The sequence below is a fragment of the Sturnira hondurensis genome, unplaced genomic scaffold (genome assembly GCF_014824575.4).
Source record: "Sturnira hondurensis isolate 20B ecotype Veracruz unplaced genomic scaffold, ASM1482457v3 Scaffold0002597, whole genome shotgun sequence".
Lineage (NCBI taxonomy): Eukaryota > Metazoa > Chordata > Mammalia > Chiroptera > Phyllostomidae > Sturnira > Sturnira hondurensis.
Window position 1 is genome coordinate 473,540 of NW_028075228.1, and position 20,418 is coordinate 493,957.

Genomic DNA, 20,418 nt, shown 5'->3' on the forward strand with positions numbered 1-20,418 from the left:
TCTTTATCTATTGGGAGACATAGAAGATTTTATCTGTAAGATACTCTGGTACTAGAGAAATAACATGGTCTAGTTCTTTAATCAGTTTCTCCTGATTCTTACTCTATTCAGGAAAACAGTGTTTTTCTAGGATTTCAGACAACTGTAAAAAATGGAATATAAACAGCCACACAGCAAAATACTAAATATAAACACACACTATAAGCACATTTCTACATCTTAGTAAGTCACAGCTGAGCATGTATATACACATATAGGCATACTGTACTTTACTTTTGTTGCATTTTTTTAAAAAATCAAAAGACTCCAAAAGCAAAAATATTATGACTCACTTTAATGCCATGCTCACTATATTGAAGTGTTCTGAAACCAAACCCATAATATGTCTGAAGTATGCATGCATATGTTTAAGAAAATAATGCTTTCCCACAGTTCCAGTTGTACTATAGAGAGATGAATATAAACATTTTCTCATCTTAATAAAGTTGAATAAACATACATGTATATACTTATAAAAATCTTTTTCCCAGGACTCAGATATATTATAAAAATTTGAGTGTAAGTTTAAAACAGGTATGCACAGAGTTTCTTATTTCATATAAGTCCAGGAACAGGGCAGTTCTAAATTGTTTCATCATCTCAATGTTGAAGGCACAGGTAATTTCAGTATATACTATGTCAATCTCAGCCTCACCTCCCTGGTTGCAAAAGGGCCACAATTCCAGGTATTACACAGACATATAGACAGGCATCTTGTATATAAGAGGACCAATTACCATTTTGTTAGAAAAAAAAATTTAACTGAAACTCAGTTGCAGACTTTTGCTCAACTCTTCTATGGCTAATACTATGCCTAGATGCAAAGCAAGGTAAGTAAGTGTCTGGAATTTAGATTTAAGTGGGTGACAGGTAATCTGGCAAAGAAAAAATAGTTAATACCAATGTATAGGCAAACACAATCATTTTACCTTATTTTTAAAAATCTCCTCCATTTGTAGTTACATATCCTCTGTAATTCATGTTTTTTTTTTTTTTTGGAGGGGGGTATAATGTTTTTCATTTAAAAATGTTTTTCATTTAAAAATGTTTTCAAGTTTTTTTTGGATCTACACATATTTTATTAGAACTTTTCAGCGTACTAGAGTTAAATGCTTATTCACTGATTCTTTCCTTCAACAAAGTTACTAGAAGCCTGCTAGGAACAAGCAGTGCACCAATGACAGTGAAGTGAAAATGTATGCTCGTGTTAATTTTTCATGTTTTCTATTCATATTGAAATAAGTTAATTTTCCTCAGCGTACAGCTTTGCTGCATCCTACAAATGTCAACATGTACATGTACTTTTCTTTGTCATTCATTACTAAAAATATTTTGCCTTAATTTCCCTTTTTAATGTAAAAATTATTTATACAGGTATCTTTTACATTTCCTTATAGAAAAAAAATTAGCTAAGGCTTTATTTTCTAATTCTCCAGAACAGAAGTCAGAGGGGGTACCTTATGTCATTTCTGTTTTGAAAGGTTTTAATACATCTCCTCCCTGACCTCACAGCTATCCACTCTAATTCCATTGGAGTTCTTTACATTATGAATCCCCTGATGGGACAAAAGGCAAGTTTTGAATGAAAGTTTCATTTTTTAATTTTTCTCCAGAAGGAATTACTTAACCTTATGGTTAAGTAATCTTAACCTAGATATGAAAGGATGTCCAGCATTACTAGCCATCAGAGATATGCACATTAAAACCACAATGAGATACCACTTTTCACCAGTCATAATGGCCATCATAACCAAATCAACAAACAAGTGCTGGTAAGGTTGTGAAGAAAAGGGAACCCTACTACACTGTTGCTGGGAATGCAGACTGGTGTAGTCACGGTGGGAAACAGCATGAATTTCTTCAAAAGATTAAAGATGAAACTGCTTTTTGATCCGGCAATTCTACTGCTGGTAGTATACCCTAAAAATGCAAACATCAAACCTATGCACCCCATTGTTCATAGCAGCAGAATTTATAATAGCCAAGTGTTGGAAGAAACCTAAATGACCATCATTAAATGAGTGGATCAAAAAACTATGGTACATTTACACAATGTAATACTATGCAGCAGAGAAAAAGGAGCTCCTACTCTTTGCGTCAGCATGGATGGATCTGGAGAACATTATGCTAAGTGAAATAAGCCAGGAGGTGAAAGACAAATACCATATAATCTCACCTTTAAGTGGAACCTAGTAAACAAAACAAGCAAGCAAGCATAATATAATAAGAGAATTTGAAATACAGAACAAATTGAAAGTAACCAGAGTGGAGTGGGGAGGGGATAATGGGGAGGAAAAGGGGAAGGGTCATCAAGGAACATGTATAAAGGACACATGGACAAAGCCAAAGGTAGGTAGGATTGAGGGTAGGAGTCATGGAGGGGAATATGGAGAAAATTGTACTTGAACAACAATTTTAAAAAAAGGGAAAAGTGAGAAGGCCTAGGAATCTCTGGGAGAACTGTAAATATACCAACATCTGAATCATAGGGGTACCAGAAGCGGAAGGGGAAGAGGAAGAACAAGAACTTGAAAACTTATTTAAAAAAATAATGAAAACTTCCCCAATATGGTGATGCAAACAGACATGCAAGTACAAAAAGGTCAGAGAGATTCAAAGAAATTGAGAGAAATATTATTAGAAAGGTGGAAAGATGGTGGCAAGGTAGGTGGGAGCAGGGCCCAGTTCTCTCTGTGCCCAGCTGGAACATCTAGCTGATCTTCTGAGGAAGAGTGAACAGCCAACAGAATCCAAGCTTTCATGAAATTTGTAGGGTAAAAATTGCAGAGGACATTGAAAAAGAGATAGTGAGGAAATTGTGCCGAGACAGTAAGGTTCCTGGGATCTTCACAGGGACCAGAGCTGCTGCAGCCCCTGCCGCAAGATACAGGGAGGAGAGTTAGAGCACCAGCTCTCTACCTCCCTACCAGACCAGGGAGGGCAGCCTGGCACCAGGAGGGACCTGGATGCCAGAAGTCACTGCGGGACATGGAGACAAAGTGGGAGACATACAGATGTGGTACACATCTACTGAGACTGTGGACACCCATACCAGAGAAATTGTCATCTTCTACCAGGTGACATCTGGAGAAGGGAGAAGTTGGGCTGTGTCGGATGGTGACTCAGAAAACCTCTGGACTGGCTGGAAAGTTGGGCTGTGTGAAAAGCTGTGCACTTGTTAAGAACTGTGAACAGCTGTTTTGTAAGGAATTCTCAAGGAGTGGCAGACTTGCCCCAATGGTGATGTCAGGTGTGCTCTCCCAGAGTAAGTGGCTGAGCAGAACCGGACACCCCACTTGTCTCCCACTGTGTGCCCAGAGCGAGTGGCTGATTTGAGCCTGGCAGCTCACAGAGAACCTGGGCCAGAAGCTGGGAAACTGAATATTGTGACCCAGACCTGGTCCCCATAGGGGACCATAGGAAGGGAACCTCTCAAAACCATAGGAAGGGAAAAAAAGCACCACACAGCCCCTCTTCCTGTGGAATATAGGAAAACCAGCAGAACTTGCTGAACAGGTTTAAAGTCAGCAGGAAGCTTATTATTTTTTTTTCCTTTTTGGATCCTCTCCCCCCACTTTTTTTCTTTCCCCAAGTGAGACAAGATGAAGAGTTATGAATGGTCCAGAGACATCTGTGGGGAGAGCACAAGGTGAACAACAAAAATTGAGAAACTGAGAGAAATGTCACTTTGCTATCCCATACAGCTAGCATTTTATTGTTTATGTGTATTATTATTTTTTCATTATTTTACCACTTTTATTAGTATTTTTTTGGTTTTTCTTCCTTATGTTTACCTTTCCTTGTTTTATTTTTCTGTTTAATTGCATTGTTTGACTGGTTTTCCTTATTCTCTCTTTAATGTATTTTAATTTTCCTTCTTTCACGTCACTCATCTACCAATAACACACTATTCTTGATTGAGTACTTTCTATTTTGGTTATCCAAATCATATATTTCTTGTCATATTATTGTTCTAGTAATATCATAAATAATTGTTTCTTACAATTGTACATGTTACACAGCAACCCTCCATGAATTTAGCCCACTTCACTTTACTCCTGAGCATTATTATTGTTGTGATTAACTCTATTTTCTCACACTACTCCTACTCTCTCTACTTTATTCTCACTATATCTCATCATCTAACTTGCACAAGTGCTATGTTTTCGGGATTCAGCTCAAAATCCTCCTTCCTCTAACAAGAGTCTTATCTCTCCTTCACCCTTTAGAAAACGTGGCTAGTTGGGTGAAATACCACAGTTAATTATACTTATCCAAAGAATCTCCTATCTCTTCTCTACATGCTGGTACTCTATATCCTATAAAATACTGTCCCACTGTCTTAATCCATATTGCCTACCCCCTGTCACTGATTACATATAAGAACAGGTGGCAGCTGTGAACATCAGTATACCTGCTGGAGGAGAGAACCCACCAACAAAAGAACACCAAAAGGTAAAACCCCAGGTACAACAAGAGAGCCCACACAAAGAGAAGAAAGGGCAAACTTACAGTGTCCAGACAAGGAGATTAAGAGACCACATCACTGAACCTCACAGAATACCTACTACAGAAGTTTACCCTACAAAGACAGGAGAATTCACAAAGCATTTAAGGAAGAGGTAACCTCTATCCTCCAGAGACTATTCAAAAAAATGCAAGAAGATGGAAGACTCCCAAACTCTTTTTATGAAGCCAACATTACCCTAATCCCAAAACCATAAAGACACAACAAAGAAAGATATAGCTGATCAACACAGATGCTAAAATCCTCAACAAAATATTGGCAAATCGCATCCAACAATACATTAAAAAGATCATACACCATGGCCTAGTGGGATTCATCCCAGGGATGCAGTGATGCTACAATATTTGCAAATCAATAAACATAATACACCACCTAAAGGCAAAGACAAAAATCACAAGATCGTATCAGTAGATGCAGAAAAAGCATTTGATAAGGTATAGCACTTATTTATGATAAAAACTCAGCAAAGTTGGAATAGAGGGAGCATTCCTCAACATAATAAAGGCCATATATGAGAGACCTACAGCCAACATCATACTCAATGGGCAAAAACTAAAAACTTTCCCACTGAGATCTGGACCAAGACAAGGTTGTCCACTTTCACCACTTCTATTAAACATACTATTGGAAGTCATAGCCACAGAAATCAAACAAGAAAAGGAAATAAAAGGCATCCAAATTAGAAAAAAAGAAACAAACCTGTCATTGTTTGTAGATGACATGATAGTGTACATAGAAAATCCTGTAGACTCCACCAAAAACCTGCTCAACCTAATATATGAATTTGGCAAAACAGCAGGATACACACTCAATATCCAGAAATCAAAGGCATTTTTGTGTAACAAAAATGAAATAGCTAAAGCAGAAATCAGGAAAAAAATCCATTTGATATAGCAACAAGAAAAATAAAATACCTAGGAATAAACCTAAGCAAGGATGGGAAAAAAACCTGTAACCAGCAAACTACACAAGGCTTAAAAAAGAAATTAAGGAAGACATAAACAAATAGAAACATATTCCCTGTTCATGGATTGGAAGAATTCACACCATCAAAATGTTCACACTACCCAAAGCAATTTACAGATTCAATGCAATGGCTATTAAAAGTACCCATGGCATATTTCACAGACATAGAACAAACATTAAAAAAAAATTTTTTAATTTAATTTAATTTAATTTATTTATCTTAGAGGGGAAAGGGAGGAGAGAGGAAGAGAAACATCAATGTATGGTTGCTTCTCGTGCATCCCCTGCTGGGAACTGGCCCCTGCTGGGAACTGGCCTGCAACCCAGGCATGTGCCTGACTGGGAATCGAACCGCGATCATCTGGTTCGCAGGCCCGCACTCAACCCACTGAGCTACACCAGCCAGGGCAACATTTAAAAAATTTATATGGAACCATAAATGACCCCGAATAGATGCTGCAATTCTGAGAAAGAAGAGCAAAGTAGGAGGGACCATAATATCTGACACCAAACTGTATTATAAGGCCACTGTAATCAAAACAGCCTGGTACTGGCATAAAAACAGACACATGGACCAGTGGAACAGAACAGAGAGCCCAGAAATAAACCCAAGTATCTATAGTCAATTAACATTCAAAATATGGGGCAAGCAACAGAAAATGGAGTAAAACAGCCTCTTCAACAAATGGTGTTGGGAGAGCTGGACAGTTACATGCAAAAAAAAAAAAAAGAAACTCAAGCACCAACTTACACCATACACAAAAATAAATTCAAGATGGATAAAAAAATTAAATATAAGCATGATACCATTAAAGTCCTAGAGGAGAATATAGGCATGAAAATCTCAGGTATTTCACACACCAAAATGTTCACTGCTATGCCTCCTGGAGCAAGGGACATAAAGGAAAGAATAAACAAATGGGATCTCATCAAAATAAAAAGCTTCAGCATGGCTAAATGGAACAGCATTAAAATGAAAAGGGAACCAACCATATGGGAAAACATATTTGCCAATGATACCTCAGACAAGGGTTTGATCTCCAAAATATACAAAGAACTGACACAATCCACTCTAAGAAGACAAATCCAACTAAAAGGTGGGCAAAGCACTTGAACAGAAACTTCTCAAAGAGGACACAGATAGGGCCCGCAGACAAAGAAAAGGAGGTTTGGCATCACTAGCCATGAGCCAGATGCAAATTAAAACCACAGTGAAATAACCCGTTCACACCAGTAAGAATGGCCATCATAAACAAAGCAACAAACAAGTGTAGGGGAGGATGTGGAGGAAAGTGAACATTGTTGTACCATTGGTGCAATTGCAGAATGGTGCAGCCACTATGGAATTTCCTGAGAATACTAACAATGGATCTGCCTTTTCACCTGGAAATTCCACTGCTAGGATTATATCCCAAGAACCCTAAAAAACCAATCCAAAAGAACCTATGCACCCTGATGTTTGTAGCAGCACAATTTACAACAGCTAAGTGTTGTTAGAAGCAACCTAAGTGCCCATTACTAAATGAATGGGCCAAAAACCATGGTACATTTACACAATGGAATTCTATGCAGCAGAGAGAAAGAAGGAGCTACTAACCTTCATGACAGCATGGATGGATGGGAGTGGAGAACATAATGCTAAGTGCAATAATAAGCCAGGAGGTGAAAGACAAATACCATATGACCTCTCCTCCAAGTGGAACCTAATTAACAAAACAAGCAAGTAAGCAAACTCAACCAGAGAATTTGAAATACAGAACATACTGACAATAACCATAGGGGAGTGGGAAGAGGGATAAGGGGAGAAAGAAGGGAAAGGGTCATCAAGGAACAGATATAAAGGACCATGGGCAAAGCCAAAAGTTGGAAGGACTGAGGGTGGGAGATGGGGGTATGTGTGATGGGGGGAAAATTGTGGCGGGAAAATGGAGACAACTGTACTTGAACAACCAAGAAAATGCAAAAAATAAGTATAAAAATAAAAAATAAAGATATCATGCAAGATGTTCATGTAGTCAATAAACCCAAAAGGTCCTATTCTCATGTAATCTCTAATAATACAAAGTTGTGAAAGTAAAAAAGTAATAATAAAAGCATCTCTTACTTAATACACTTTAATTTTTAAATATATTTTATTGATTATGCTATTACAATTGTTTCATTTTCCCCCTTTATTTTCCTCTATCTTGCTCACCCCCTACCACCCACATCCCCTTTAGTTCATGTCCATGTCTCATAAGTTCTTTAGTTTCTACCTTTCCCATACTATTCTTGCCCTCCCTATTTTCTACCTACTGTCCATGCTACCTATTCTCTGTAATTTCCCCCCTCTCCTCCTCCCACTCTCCTGTTGCTAACCCGCCATTTGATCTCCTTTTCTGTGGTTCTGTTCCTGTTCTATCATTTGCTTAGTTTGCTTTTGTTTTAGGTGTGGTTGTTTATAACTGAGTTTGCCGTCTTTTTACTACACTTTTTTAATCTTCTTTTTCTTAGATAAGTCCCTTTAACATTTCATATAATAAGGGCTTGGTGATGAAGAACTCCTTGAACTTGACCTTAACTGAGAAGCACTTTATCTGCCCTTCCATTCTAAAGGAAAGCTCTCCTGGATAGAGCAATCTTGGATGTAGGTCTTTGGATTTCATGACTTGGAATACTTCTCTCCAGCCCCTTCTTGTCTGTAAGGTCTCTTTTGAGAAATCAGCTGACAGTCTGATGGGCACTCCTTTGTAGATGACTGTCCCCTTTTCTCTTGCTGCTTCTAAAATTCTCTCCTTCATTTTAATCTTGGCTAAAGTAATTATGATGTGCCTTGGTATGTTCTTCCTTGGGTCTAAGTTCTTTGGCACTCTCTGGAAGTCAATGGAAAGCACTCAGTGGAGCTTCCTGGAAGTCTATTGCCTTTGCCAGATTGGGGAATTTCTCCTTTACTCTTTGTTCAAATAAGTTTTCCGCTTGTAGCCCTGACTGGTATAGCTCAGTGGATTGAGCACAGGCGTGCAAACCAAAGGATAGCGATTCAATTCCCAGTTAGGGCATATGCCTGGGTTGCAGGCCAGGTCCCAGCAGGGGATGCAAGAGATGCAACCCCACACTAATGTTTCTCTCCCTCTCTCCTTCCCTTCCCTTTCCCTCTAAAGATAAATAAATAAAATCTTTTTAAAAGTTTTCCACTTGTTGCTCTTCCTCTTCCCCTTTTGGTACCCCTATAATCTGGAGGTTGGAACATTTAAAGATGTCCCGGAGGTTTCTAACTCTCCCCTCATTTTTTTTTTTTTGAAGTCTTGTTTCTTCCTTCTCTTCTGTTTGGTTGGTTGTTTCTTCCTTCTGGTCCTCTCCACTGAGTCCATTTTCTTTCCATCACTATTGGTTCCCTGTGCTTTTCCTTAATTTCACTTAGTGTAGCCATCATTTTTTTCATCTAATTTTCAACCAATTCTGTGAGCATGCTGATCACTAGTCGTTTGAACTGTGCATCTGATAGGCTGGTTATCTCTTGGTCACTTAAAAGTATTGGCTCTGAGGCTTTAATCTGTTTTTCCATTTGAGCCACTTTTTGGTCTGGTGGCACCTGTTACATAGTGAGGGGCAGAGTCTTATGTGTGTGCCAGGGTGCGGCAACCCAGTAGCTGGGTTGTGAAGGATGTATGTGGGGGTGATGTCAGAGAGGGAACCACAGCCCTTGCTCTGCTCTCTCGTATTTCAATCCCTTCTGCTGCTCCCCCCAATCAAATTGGGCCCTTCTGGTGCTAATTCCCAGGTTTGTGGGCTTGTGTATGTTTTAGAACCCTGTGGGTCTCTCCAACAAATTCTCCTGTGAGTCTGGGAGTCTCTCCTGGCACTTCAAACCCCACAAGTGTTTTCAATCAGTGCTTTTAGGCTTTATTTCCTGGGGCCCTGGATCGTGCGGTCTCTCTTGCTCCCAGTTTTTGCCTGGTTCATTGGTCTGGATGAATGGTGGTCGGACATCCGTACAGTTCAATTTTCTGTCAGTTCTGGTTGTGTTTTTTGTTTCTAATTTTTTTGTTGTCCTTAATTTTGGATGTGCAAGGAGGCACAGTGTGCCTACCTATACCTCCATCTTGACTGGAAGTCCTAATACATTTTCAATACAATGCAAACACTTAAAAAAGATATTTAATCTTCACAATGCTACTAAGAATTATAGTGTTATTATTAATGTAGAAGTGAGAAAATTTAGATATAGTTAAATAATTTAGCCCTGGCTGGTGTAGCTCAGTGGATTGAGTGCGGGCCTGTGAACCAAAGGATCATGGTTCAATTCCCAGTCAGGACACATGCCTGGGTTGCAGGCCAGTTCCCCACAGGGGAGGCACGAGAGGCAACCATACATTGATATTTCTCTCCCTCTCTCCTTCCCTTCCCCTCTAAAAGATAAATAAAATCTTTAAAAAAACACTTTAAAAAATAATAATTTGCCTTATAAGAAATGAGTTATAATAGTGAAAACAATAAAGACTAAATATTGGTTCAACCTTTCCGTACTCTTACTTGGTTTAGGCTAATTTTAGACAATGAGTTTGCAAATACTATCATGATTTAGGAAGGACAAGTAATCTGGTATAATTTTAATATTAACATAGCCTTCAAGTATGAATTATCAGATGAATAACTTGATAGCTAAAGAAATTGGTGTCTCATATATATGCTATTTATGTTATAAATCCTCTAATCTCTCTTAAGGGCTAATGATCCTGGTTTTGAGAAAGGTTTGAATGATTAATGCCTCAATACATTTGCTGCCATCCTAAACTTTCCCATTTTTCTTACATTCATAGTTTTTTTACCAATGGCACTCTGATAGAAAAGGAATTCTGAAACACAAAGAAATCCTCTCAATTCCTAACATTCTGGCCCTTAAACACTTTACATTCATAGTACAAACTCTTGATATTAAGTTGTTATCCTTAAATACTTTCCCACTTTTCTTATAATCATAGAGATTTGTTTCTGTTTTACTAGTATTAATTTCAGATGTCAATTAAATTCTGAATATTCCCATATCCTCATTCATTCCTCTGTCCTGCATGAATTTTTTGATGTTGACTAAGGTGTGAGCCACGAATAAAGGCTTTTCCACAATGCTTACATTCGTAAGGTTTCTCACCAGTGTGGATTTTCTGGTGTCGACTAAGTTCTGAGCCACGACCAAAGGCCTTTCCGCATTCCTTACACTCATATGGTTTTTCACCATTATGAGTTCTCTCATGATGAGTAAGTTCTAACCGTCGAATAAAAGATTTTTCGCATTCCTTACATTTATGGGGTCTCTCACCAGTGTGAATTTTTTGATGTCGAATAAGTTCCGTGCTACAAGTAAAGGTCATCCCACAGTCCCTACATTTGTAGGGTTTCTCACCAGTGTGAGCTCTTTGATGTCGAGTAAGTTCTGAGCCACGACGAAAGGATTTCTCACATTCCTTACATTTGTACGGTTTATCGCCAGTATGAACACTCTGATGCCGAATAAGATGTGAATAAGAGATAAAAGCTTTCCCACATTCCTTACATGTATGAGGTTTCTCACCAGTATGAATTCTTTGATGCAGACTCAGTTGCGAGGCACAGCTATATACCTTTCCACATTCCTTGCATTCATAGCGCCTTTCACCGGTATGAATTATTTGATGAAGACTAAGTTGGGTGTCATAACGAAAAGCCTTACCACATTCTTTACATTTATGGGGTTTCTCACCAGTGTGGATCCTCTGATGTCGGAAAAGGTGTGAGGGACGGGTGAAAGCTTTTCCACACTCCTTACATTCATAGTACCTCTCTTGTGTATGAATTCTCTGATGTAAATGAAGTTGTGAAATAGTTGGAAAGGCCTTCTCACAGTCCTTGCATTCATAGGGTTTCTCACCAGTATGAATCCTTTGATGGTTACTAAGCTGTGAGTTAGAAGGAAAGGTTTTCCCACATTCTTTACATTTAAGAACCTCCTCCCCAGTATTAATGCTCTGAGGTTCAGTAATTTCAGAATCATTAATAAAGGCATGTTTATTACTTTCATTACTTTCCTCTCTTTCATGAATTCTCTGACACTTATTCAAGTCTGACCTACTATTCCAGGCTTTTCCACATTCTCTGCATTTAGAGTTTTTGTCCTTATTATGACTGCTTTCATGTTGAATGTGGTCTGATTGGTACCTGAAAACTTCCTTACATTCCTTGTATTCACATGACTTCCTTCCAGTCTGAATTATCTGAGGTACTCTATAAACTGTGCCTTGAATGAAAGAAGACACTTCTTCAGAGGCTATTGGAGCTGGTTTGAAATGTTCATCCTGTTGTCTCTTTAGGTAGCATTTGATTTCACTATTATCTTTAACCCTAATGCACATAAGGTTAGACCTTCCTTTTATCTCTGGTTGCAGTGATTTAATTTCACAACAGCCCTCCTTTGGAGATAAATTACTGGTTTCTCTTCTGGATTCCCAATCTGTAAGAAAACAAAAAAGAAATAAGGAGGTATTTTCTTTCATGTTTCAGGAAAAATAAAAGTTCTCAGGTAAAAATGACAAAGAATAGGAAATAAATAGCTCTTAACACTACAATTTGAAAAAGGAGGGCAGAGGGAAAATAAGGATAGAAATAATGGGGGGAACTTAAAAAGGAAGTGGTTATTAACCTCTGGTAAGGATCAGAATGCTGGGGAACTTATACAAATATAATGTCTAGGAACCACCTAAGACCAATTAAACAACAATGTAAAAAAATAGGATATTACAATAACAGCAAGTCTGCTCATCTATAGACTCAAAATATATCCAGATTATAATTAGTTGTCTTTAACAGTATAGCTAGCATTTGTCCAAAGCCATCCCATACCAAGATTAACACACTATTCTAAATGAGTCTCCCTACTTGCACTGTTGCCCTTCTAATATCTCATACCCAACATAATAGCCAAAGTGTTCTTGTTAAAATAAGTCAGATCACCAGAGAGAATATTAAAAGCAGCAAGGGAGAAAGAGATAGTGACATACAAGGGAGCTAAAACAAGGTTGACTGCAGCTGATTTCTCAAAAGAAACATTATAAGACAGAAGGGAACGGTAAGACATATTCCAGAGCAAAGGCCTGCAACTAAGACGACTCTACCCAGCAAGGCTGTCATTTAAAATGGAAGGTGAAGCCCTGGCTGACGTAGCTCAGTGGATTGAGCATGGGCCTGCGAACCACATGATTGCGGTTCGATTCCCAGTCAGGGCACATGTCTGGATTGCAGGCCAGTTCCCAGCAGGGGACTCATGAAAGGCAACCATACATTGATATTTCTCTCCTTCTCTCCTTCCCTTCCTATTTAAAGATAATAATTAAAATCTTTAAAAAAATAAATAAAATGGAAGGTGTTAAAAAGAATAAATAAAATGGAAGGCAAAGTAAGGAATTTCCAAGACAAAAGATGGCTAAAAGAATACACCTCCACCAAACCAGCTTTGCAAGACTTGCTAACAGGAATGCTTTAAGAAGATGAAGGTATAGAGCGAGAGAGAGGAGAACACAAGTACAAAAGGAAAAAATGGCTTAGGATACATACCTGTCAATAGTAACCTTAAATGTAAATAGATTAAATGCTTCAATCAAAAGACATAGTGTAGCTCAATGGATAAGAAAACATATATACTGTCCACAAGAGACCTACCTCAGAACATAAGACCTACAAAGACTGAAAGTGAAGGGCTGGTGAAAAATATTCCAAGTAGACAGACAGGAAAAAAAGGTGGGGTAGCAAGACATATACCAGACAATGTAGATTTCAAAACAAAGGCCATAAAAGGAGGCAAAAAAGGTCATTTCACAATTCTATAGGGAAGAATGCCTTAGGAAGCTATTAACATTGTAAACGTATATGCACCCAACATAGGAGCACCACATATATAAGGAAAATCTTGGAGGACTTCGAGAAAGATATAGACAGAAACACAATCATAGTAGGATATTTTTACACCTCACTGTCAACAATGGACAGATCTTCCAAACAAATAATTAACAGGAACATAGGAAGACTGAACGACACACTAGGCTAAATGGGTAAAACTGATATATACAGAATCTTTCACCCCAAAAAGCAAAATATACCTTCTTTTCAAATGGACAGGATATGATACAAAAAAAAGTATGAACAAATTCAAGAAAACTGAAGTCATATCAAGCATTTTCTTGGATCACAATGGCCTGAAACTAGAAAGCAACCAATAAGGAAAAATTCAAAAACATTCAAATACATGGAGATTGAATAAAATGCTATTAAAAAGTGATGGGTAAACAATGAAATTAAGGAATAAATCAAAAACTTTCTGGAAACAAATAGAAAATGAATACAACCCAAAACCTACAGGGCACAGCAAAGTCAGTTCTGGGAGGAAAGTTCATAGGAATATAGGCTTACGTAAAAGGTGGAAACATTTCAAATAAACAACCTAACCCTGCACCTATAAGAACTGAACAACAACAAAGCCCAGAGCAAGAGAAGGAAGGAAATAACCAAGATCAGAGCAGATTTAAATGACATAGAAACTTAAAAGAATAATTCAAAGGATCAATAAACCCAGTTACTGGTTCTTCGAAAAGATAAACAAAACCTGTGGGCTCTGCCTGCAGAGCTCCCTCGGGCAGTTGCAAATGAAATAAAAATGTCCAATGCATGATCTGCTTGAGGAGGAAAGGTGACAGGAGTCCCTCAAAGAAGAAGCGTCTTGAATACCTTCTTCCCTGTGTACTTATTGAGTTCAGCTCACACAGAGATACACAGTATGCACATAAAGCTCATCAACCAATGCTCAAAATGCTATTGACATCATATACAGATGATAGTTGAAGAGACACAGGGACTGTCTCTGGTCATGGTTGGCTTTAGTTTAAGTGTCTATTTCATAGCAACAGGGCAGAGCAAGTCTCACAGGAAACAATGGATATTCTTTCTCTGGCCACATTTGCCCCCGCCTGGGGAGCATCTGCTCCAGGACAAGGTTGCAGCTGCCTCTGGCGTAATTTCCAGGCTGTCAGGAGGGGAGAGCAAAGCAGCCAAGAGACTAGGGGACTTTTACAGGAAGAGTGAGGACTCAGGCTATGAGAAAGCCAAGCGGTGAGGGTCTTTCTGCCCCTTCTCTGAAGACCCCTAAGTCCTTCCCTGATATACCATTGCAACTGAGCCTGTCTTAGGTTGCCCCCACCTGGGAGTCTTACCTGTCATTGGCTAACCAGTCATCCACCCGGGCCAAGGAGGGGAAAGTGAGGAAGGCAAGGGCTGTACTCCTGCCAGCAAAAAATGTTCTGTCTCCTTAGTGGCTCATGTCCCCAAGGCCTTTTCACTCATCTCTAGCCATGGGACCCTTAATGTCCGTTAATGAGGCTACAGTCCCTAAAACCAGGCAGGACAGCTCCCAAAAGATAAGCTTTTAATCAGACTCATCAAGAAAAAAAGGAAGAGGATGCAAATAAAATTAGAAATGAAAGAGAAGAAATTACAACTGAGATCACAGAAATACAAAGGAGTGTAAGAAATTACTACAAACAACTATATACCAAGAATCTGAAAACCAGGGTGAAATGGACAAATTTCTAACTTAATGAAGAAGAAGCAGAAAGCCTAATCAGACGTAACAGCTGGTGAAATTGAAGCAGTAATCAAAAAACTCCTGACACACAAAAGACAGGGACTGGACGGTTTCATAGAAGAATTTTACAGAACATGTAAGGAAGGGCTAACTCCTATCCTTCTCAAACTATTCAAAAATCCAAGAAGAGGGAGGACTCCCAAACTTTTTATGATCCAGCATCATCCTAATCCCAAAACCAGATAAAGACACAACAAAGAAAGAAAACTTCAGGCCAATAGAGCCGATCAACATCGAAACTAAAATCCTCAACAAAATATGACAAACAGCCACCAGCAATACATTAAAAAGATCATAAACCATGATCACGGGATATATGCCAGGGAAGCAAGGATGGTACAATATATGCAAATCAATAAACATAATATATCACATAAGCAAAACAAAGACAAAAATAACATGATCATATCAATAGATGTAGAAAAAGTGTTTGATAAGGTACAGCACCCATTTATGATAAAAACACTCAGCAAAGTGGGAGTAGAGACAGAATACTTCAACATAATGAAGGCCATATATGAAAAACCCATAGCCAACATCACACTCAACAGGTAAAACCTAAAATCTTTCTTACTAAGATCAGGAACAAGACAAGGATGCCCGCTGTCACCACTTCTATTCAACATAGTAATGAAAACTGTAGGCACAGCAATCCAACAAGGAAAATAAATAAAAGGCATCCAATTGGAAAGGAAGAAGCAAAACTGCCATTGTTTGCAGATCACATGATAGTGTACATATAAAACTCTAGAAGCTCTACCAAAACCCTACTCGACCTAATAAGTGAATTTGGCAAAGCAGTGGGATATGAAGTCAATATTCAGAAATTGAAGGCATTTTTATATACCAACAATGAAATACCAGAAACAGGTATCAGGAAAAAATACCATTTGCTACAGCAACAAGAAAAATAAAGTGCCTAGGAATAGACTTAACCCAGGAGGTAAAAGACCTGTACTCAGAAAACTATACAACACTGAAGAAAGAAATTAAGAAAGATACAAATAAATGGAACCATATATCATGTTCATGGATTGGAAGAACTGATATCATCAAAATGTCCATACTAACCAAAGGAATTTAAAGATTCAATGCAATCCCTATTAAAAGATCAATGACATATTTCAAAGATATGGAACAAACACTTTAAAAATTTATATGGAACCATAAATGACTGCAAATAGCTGCAGCAATTTTAAGAAAAAAAGAACAAAGTAGGAGGGATCACAACACCTGACATCAAACTATATTAAAAGCCCACTGTAATCAAAACAGTCTGGTACTGGTATAAGAACAAAGGCATAGATCAATGAAAGAGAATGGAGAGACCAGAAATATGCCCATGTCTCTATAGTCAATTAATATTCAACAGTGGGGGCAAAGGCATAAAATGGAGTAAAAAATAGCCTCTTTAAGAAATTGCGTTGAGAGATCTGGACAGCTACAATCAAAACAATGAAACTCAACCATCAACTTAACTGAAGATAGAGAAAGGACTTAACTATAAGTTGGGACACCATAAAAGCCCTAGAGGAGAACATAGGCAGGAAATTTTCAGAAATTCCATGCAACAAATTTTCCCTGATATGTCCCTAGAGCAAGGACATAAGGGAAAAAATAAACAAATGGGACTTCATCAAAATAAGAAGCTTCTGCACAGCTAAAGGAAATAGCAGCAAAATGAAAAGGGAATGAACCGTACGTGAAAATATATTTGCCAATGATACCTTGTACAAGCATTTAATCTTTAAAATATATAAAGAACTCACATGACTCCAGTCCAGGAGACAAACAATCCAATTTAAAAAGGGGGCAAAGGATTTGAACAGACACTTCTCCATGGAAGAAATATAGAGGGCCCAAAGACATAGGAAAAGATCCTCAGCATCACTAGCCATCAGAAAGATGCAAATTAAAACCACAATGAGATACCACTTTACACTGGTCAGAAGAGCCACACTAAACAAAACATCAAACAACAAGTGCTGGAGAGGTTGTGGAGAAAAGGGAACCCTAATACATTGTTGGGAATGCAGACTGGTGCAGACACTGGAAAATATTTTGGAATTTCCTCAGACAACTAAAAATGAAACTGCTTTTTGATGCAGCAATTCCACTGCTGGGATTGCACTCTAAGAATCTTGAAACACTAATTCGAAAGAACCTATGCACCCCAATGGTCATTGCAGCACAAGAACCAAGTGTTGGAAGCAACTTAAGTGCTCATCAGTAAATGAATGGATCAAAAAAAGTATGGTACATTTACACAGCAGAAAGAAAGAAGGAGCTTCTACCTTTCTCCACAGCCTGGATGAAACTGGAGAGCATTATGCCAAGTGAAATAAGTCAGGTAGTGAATGACAAGTAAAATATGGTCTCACCTATAAGTGGAACCTAATCAACAAAGCAAACAAGCATGCAAAATATAACCGGAGACTCTGAAATAAAGAACAAACTGACAGTCACCAGAGAGGAGTGGTTAGGTATGTAAGGGGGAAAGACGGGGAAGGGTTATCAAGGAACATATAAAAAGACTTATGGACAAAGCTAAAGGGAGAAATATTTAGGGTCCGAGGTAGAGGTAGGGTAGAAACAGAAAGTGGTGGAGGGAAAATGGAGACAACTGTACTTGAACAATACAAAAATGCAACGCCCCCCAAACTGTGGTACATTACAAAGGAAATGCTATGTAGCAGAAAGAAAGAATGAACTCCTACTCTTCACAATAGCATGAATGGAACTGGAGAGAGAGCATTATTCTAAGTGAAATAAGCTAGCCAATGAAAACAAATACCATATGATCTCACCTGTAAGTGGAACCTAATCAACAAAACAAATGAGCACAGAGACTTGGAAATAAAGAACAAACTGACAGTTACCAGAGCGGAGGGGCAAGGTGGATGGGGAAACAAAGGGAAGAGGGATACAAAACATGAATAGAAGACTCATGGGCGTCGACAATGGTGTGGGGGGATTGTGGGCATGGGGGGTGATGGTGTAGGGGAGAGTAATGGGGAAAAAGGTGGGATGACTATAACTGAACAACAATAAAAAATTAAGTCAGATCATGTCATTCTTCTGTTCAAAAACTCCACTAAATTTACCTCAGTAAAAGTCAAAGTCCTTTGTGGTCTGGAAGGCCTTCCCTGAACTTTTCCTGCACTATCTTTTTCTGACCTCACTGTCTATCTTGTCCCTTTTGCTGACTCTGTTCTTGCTCCTTGACCAAGCAGATATTCTTCAAGCTTGCCAAGCATACCCCTCTTATACAATCTTCACATGTACATACCTTCCCTAATACAACACTATGACTCGTTCAATTACTTCATTCTAACCTCTAATTAAATGCCAGCTTATGAGATCACTCTTTAGAAAACCAGGACCCTTTTTACAGTGCACTTTCATCATATGTCATATTTCTATTTCCCCAGCATTATTATGAAAACTTTCAAACAAAAATATTAAAAGAATTAGCCCATGAAACCCCATATTCCCAACACCAAATTATAAAATAAACATTTGGCTCTACTTGCCTGATCAAATATGTGTCCCTCCATCAACCCATTTTGCACACATCAGTATATTCACTTCTAAACTCAATAGATTATAACTTCTTTACTTCTGTATTGTCTGTCTGCCCTTTATTGTACCTGTATTTAGTATATATTTAATAACTATTTGTTTGATGAATGAATGGTCATTGGTATTTTTATTAATCTCCAAGAGTGATTGTGAAGCAACTCAAAGAGTGGGACTCATTGTTTAAATATAGTGCATGCCCCCTGCACTCAACAATAAAATTACTGGGTTGACCAAAAAGTCTGTATATTTTTTTTCTGTAAAATAAAAGACATATTTTTCATTTTCACCAATTACTTTACTGATTTACCCCAATAAATGAGTACTTTGAGTATGTTGGCTATCTCCCTCATGGTACAACATGGATTGTTCTCAATGTCTTGATCTGATGCTATTAACTTCAGCTGGTCTGCTTCACTGGTGGATCATTATTCAGCAAGAAATCGCCAGTAAGAAACTTGGCAAACCACTTTTGATACGTTTGATCAGTCACAACACCTTATCCAGACACTGCACAAATCTTTTTTTTTTCATTTCAGTTGTGTTTTTATCTTTCTCGATATAATAAAGCATAATATGCCAAAAATGTTGCTTATATTCTTCCATCTTCAATATTAAAATGTTTACACAAAAATTCACCAATTTTTTTAAATTTTTTAAATTTATTTATCTTAGAGGGGAAGGGTAAGAGAGAGAGGGAGAGAGAGAGAGAGAAATATCAATGTATGGTTGCCTCTCATTCGTTCCCTGCCGGGAACCAGGAACTGGCCTGCAACCCAGGCATGTGCCCTGACTGGGAATTGAACTGCGATCGTGTGGTTCACAGGCCCGCACTCAATCCACTGAGCTACACCAGCCAGGGCCTCAAAATTCACCAATTTTGATAAGCTTTTTAAAAATGCATGCTGACATGACAGCTGTCACAATACAATCTAACAAAATTGTTCAAGTGAAATTAAAGAAAACTAAGTGCTATTAGAGCCATTTTACAAAAAAAGAGAGAGAGAGAGAGAACTTTGGCCAACCCAATAAAAAATTCCTTACTAGACCTGCAAAAATGCATTGTCTGGAACCTGCTTCCTATTCATCTTCATTTTAAGGTGCTCTCACCTTCACTCACCATGCACCCACTATACTGGCGTAAAGGTTGTTGTTTAGGCTTAAATTAAAGAACAAGAGATAACTTGAATCCACAAAAAAAGAACCCACGAAAAGGTAACTAGATAGAGAAATATAAGACTACATAAATGTATTTTTGTTTGGAACTCTTTGCTGCTTCTATCTGATTTAAAAGATCACCATATAAAGCAATAATTATAAAAATGTGTTGATGGTACATTAGTTTCCTATTTCTGATATAAGAAATTAACGTAAACATAGTGGCTTGAAACCACCCAAGACTTATTATCTTACAATACTGGAGATCAAAACTCTGACAGAGGTTTTAAATTTTTAAAATAAATGTGTCCACAGCAAGACTGTCTTCCCTTCTGAAGGCTCAAAGGAAGAATCTATTTCATTGTCTTTTCCAACTCCTAAGGACTGCTTATTTTAACACATCAGGGCCCCTTTCCTCTGTCTTCAAAGTCAGCATATTGTATCTTTCTGTGCATTTCTTCTGTTGTCACACCTCTGACTGTTTCAAGGACTCTGTGATTGCACT

The 20,418-nt window shown here is 38.1% G+C and overlaps 1 protein-coding gene across 6 annotated transcripts in view; it reads right to left on the bottom strand.

Annotated features, from left to right (window-relative positions):
* Nucleotides 1–10,468: 10,468 nt before the first annotated feature.
* The window catches only part of LOC118982947 (zinc finger protein 568-like), a 28,590-nt gene continuing 18,640 nt past the window's right edge, over nucleotides 10,469–20,418 (bottom strand). For all 6 annotated transcript variants that reach the window (XM_037040137.1, XM_037040138.1, XM_037040141.1 and 3 more), the window contains one exon: nucleotides 10,469–11,996. In XM_037040137.1, coding sequence (XP_036896032.1) covers nucleotides 10,561–11,996 — 1,436 coding nt within the window. In that variant the 3' untranslated portion in view covers nucleotides 10,469–10,560. The remainder of the gene's footprint in view (nucleotides 11,997–20,418) is intronic.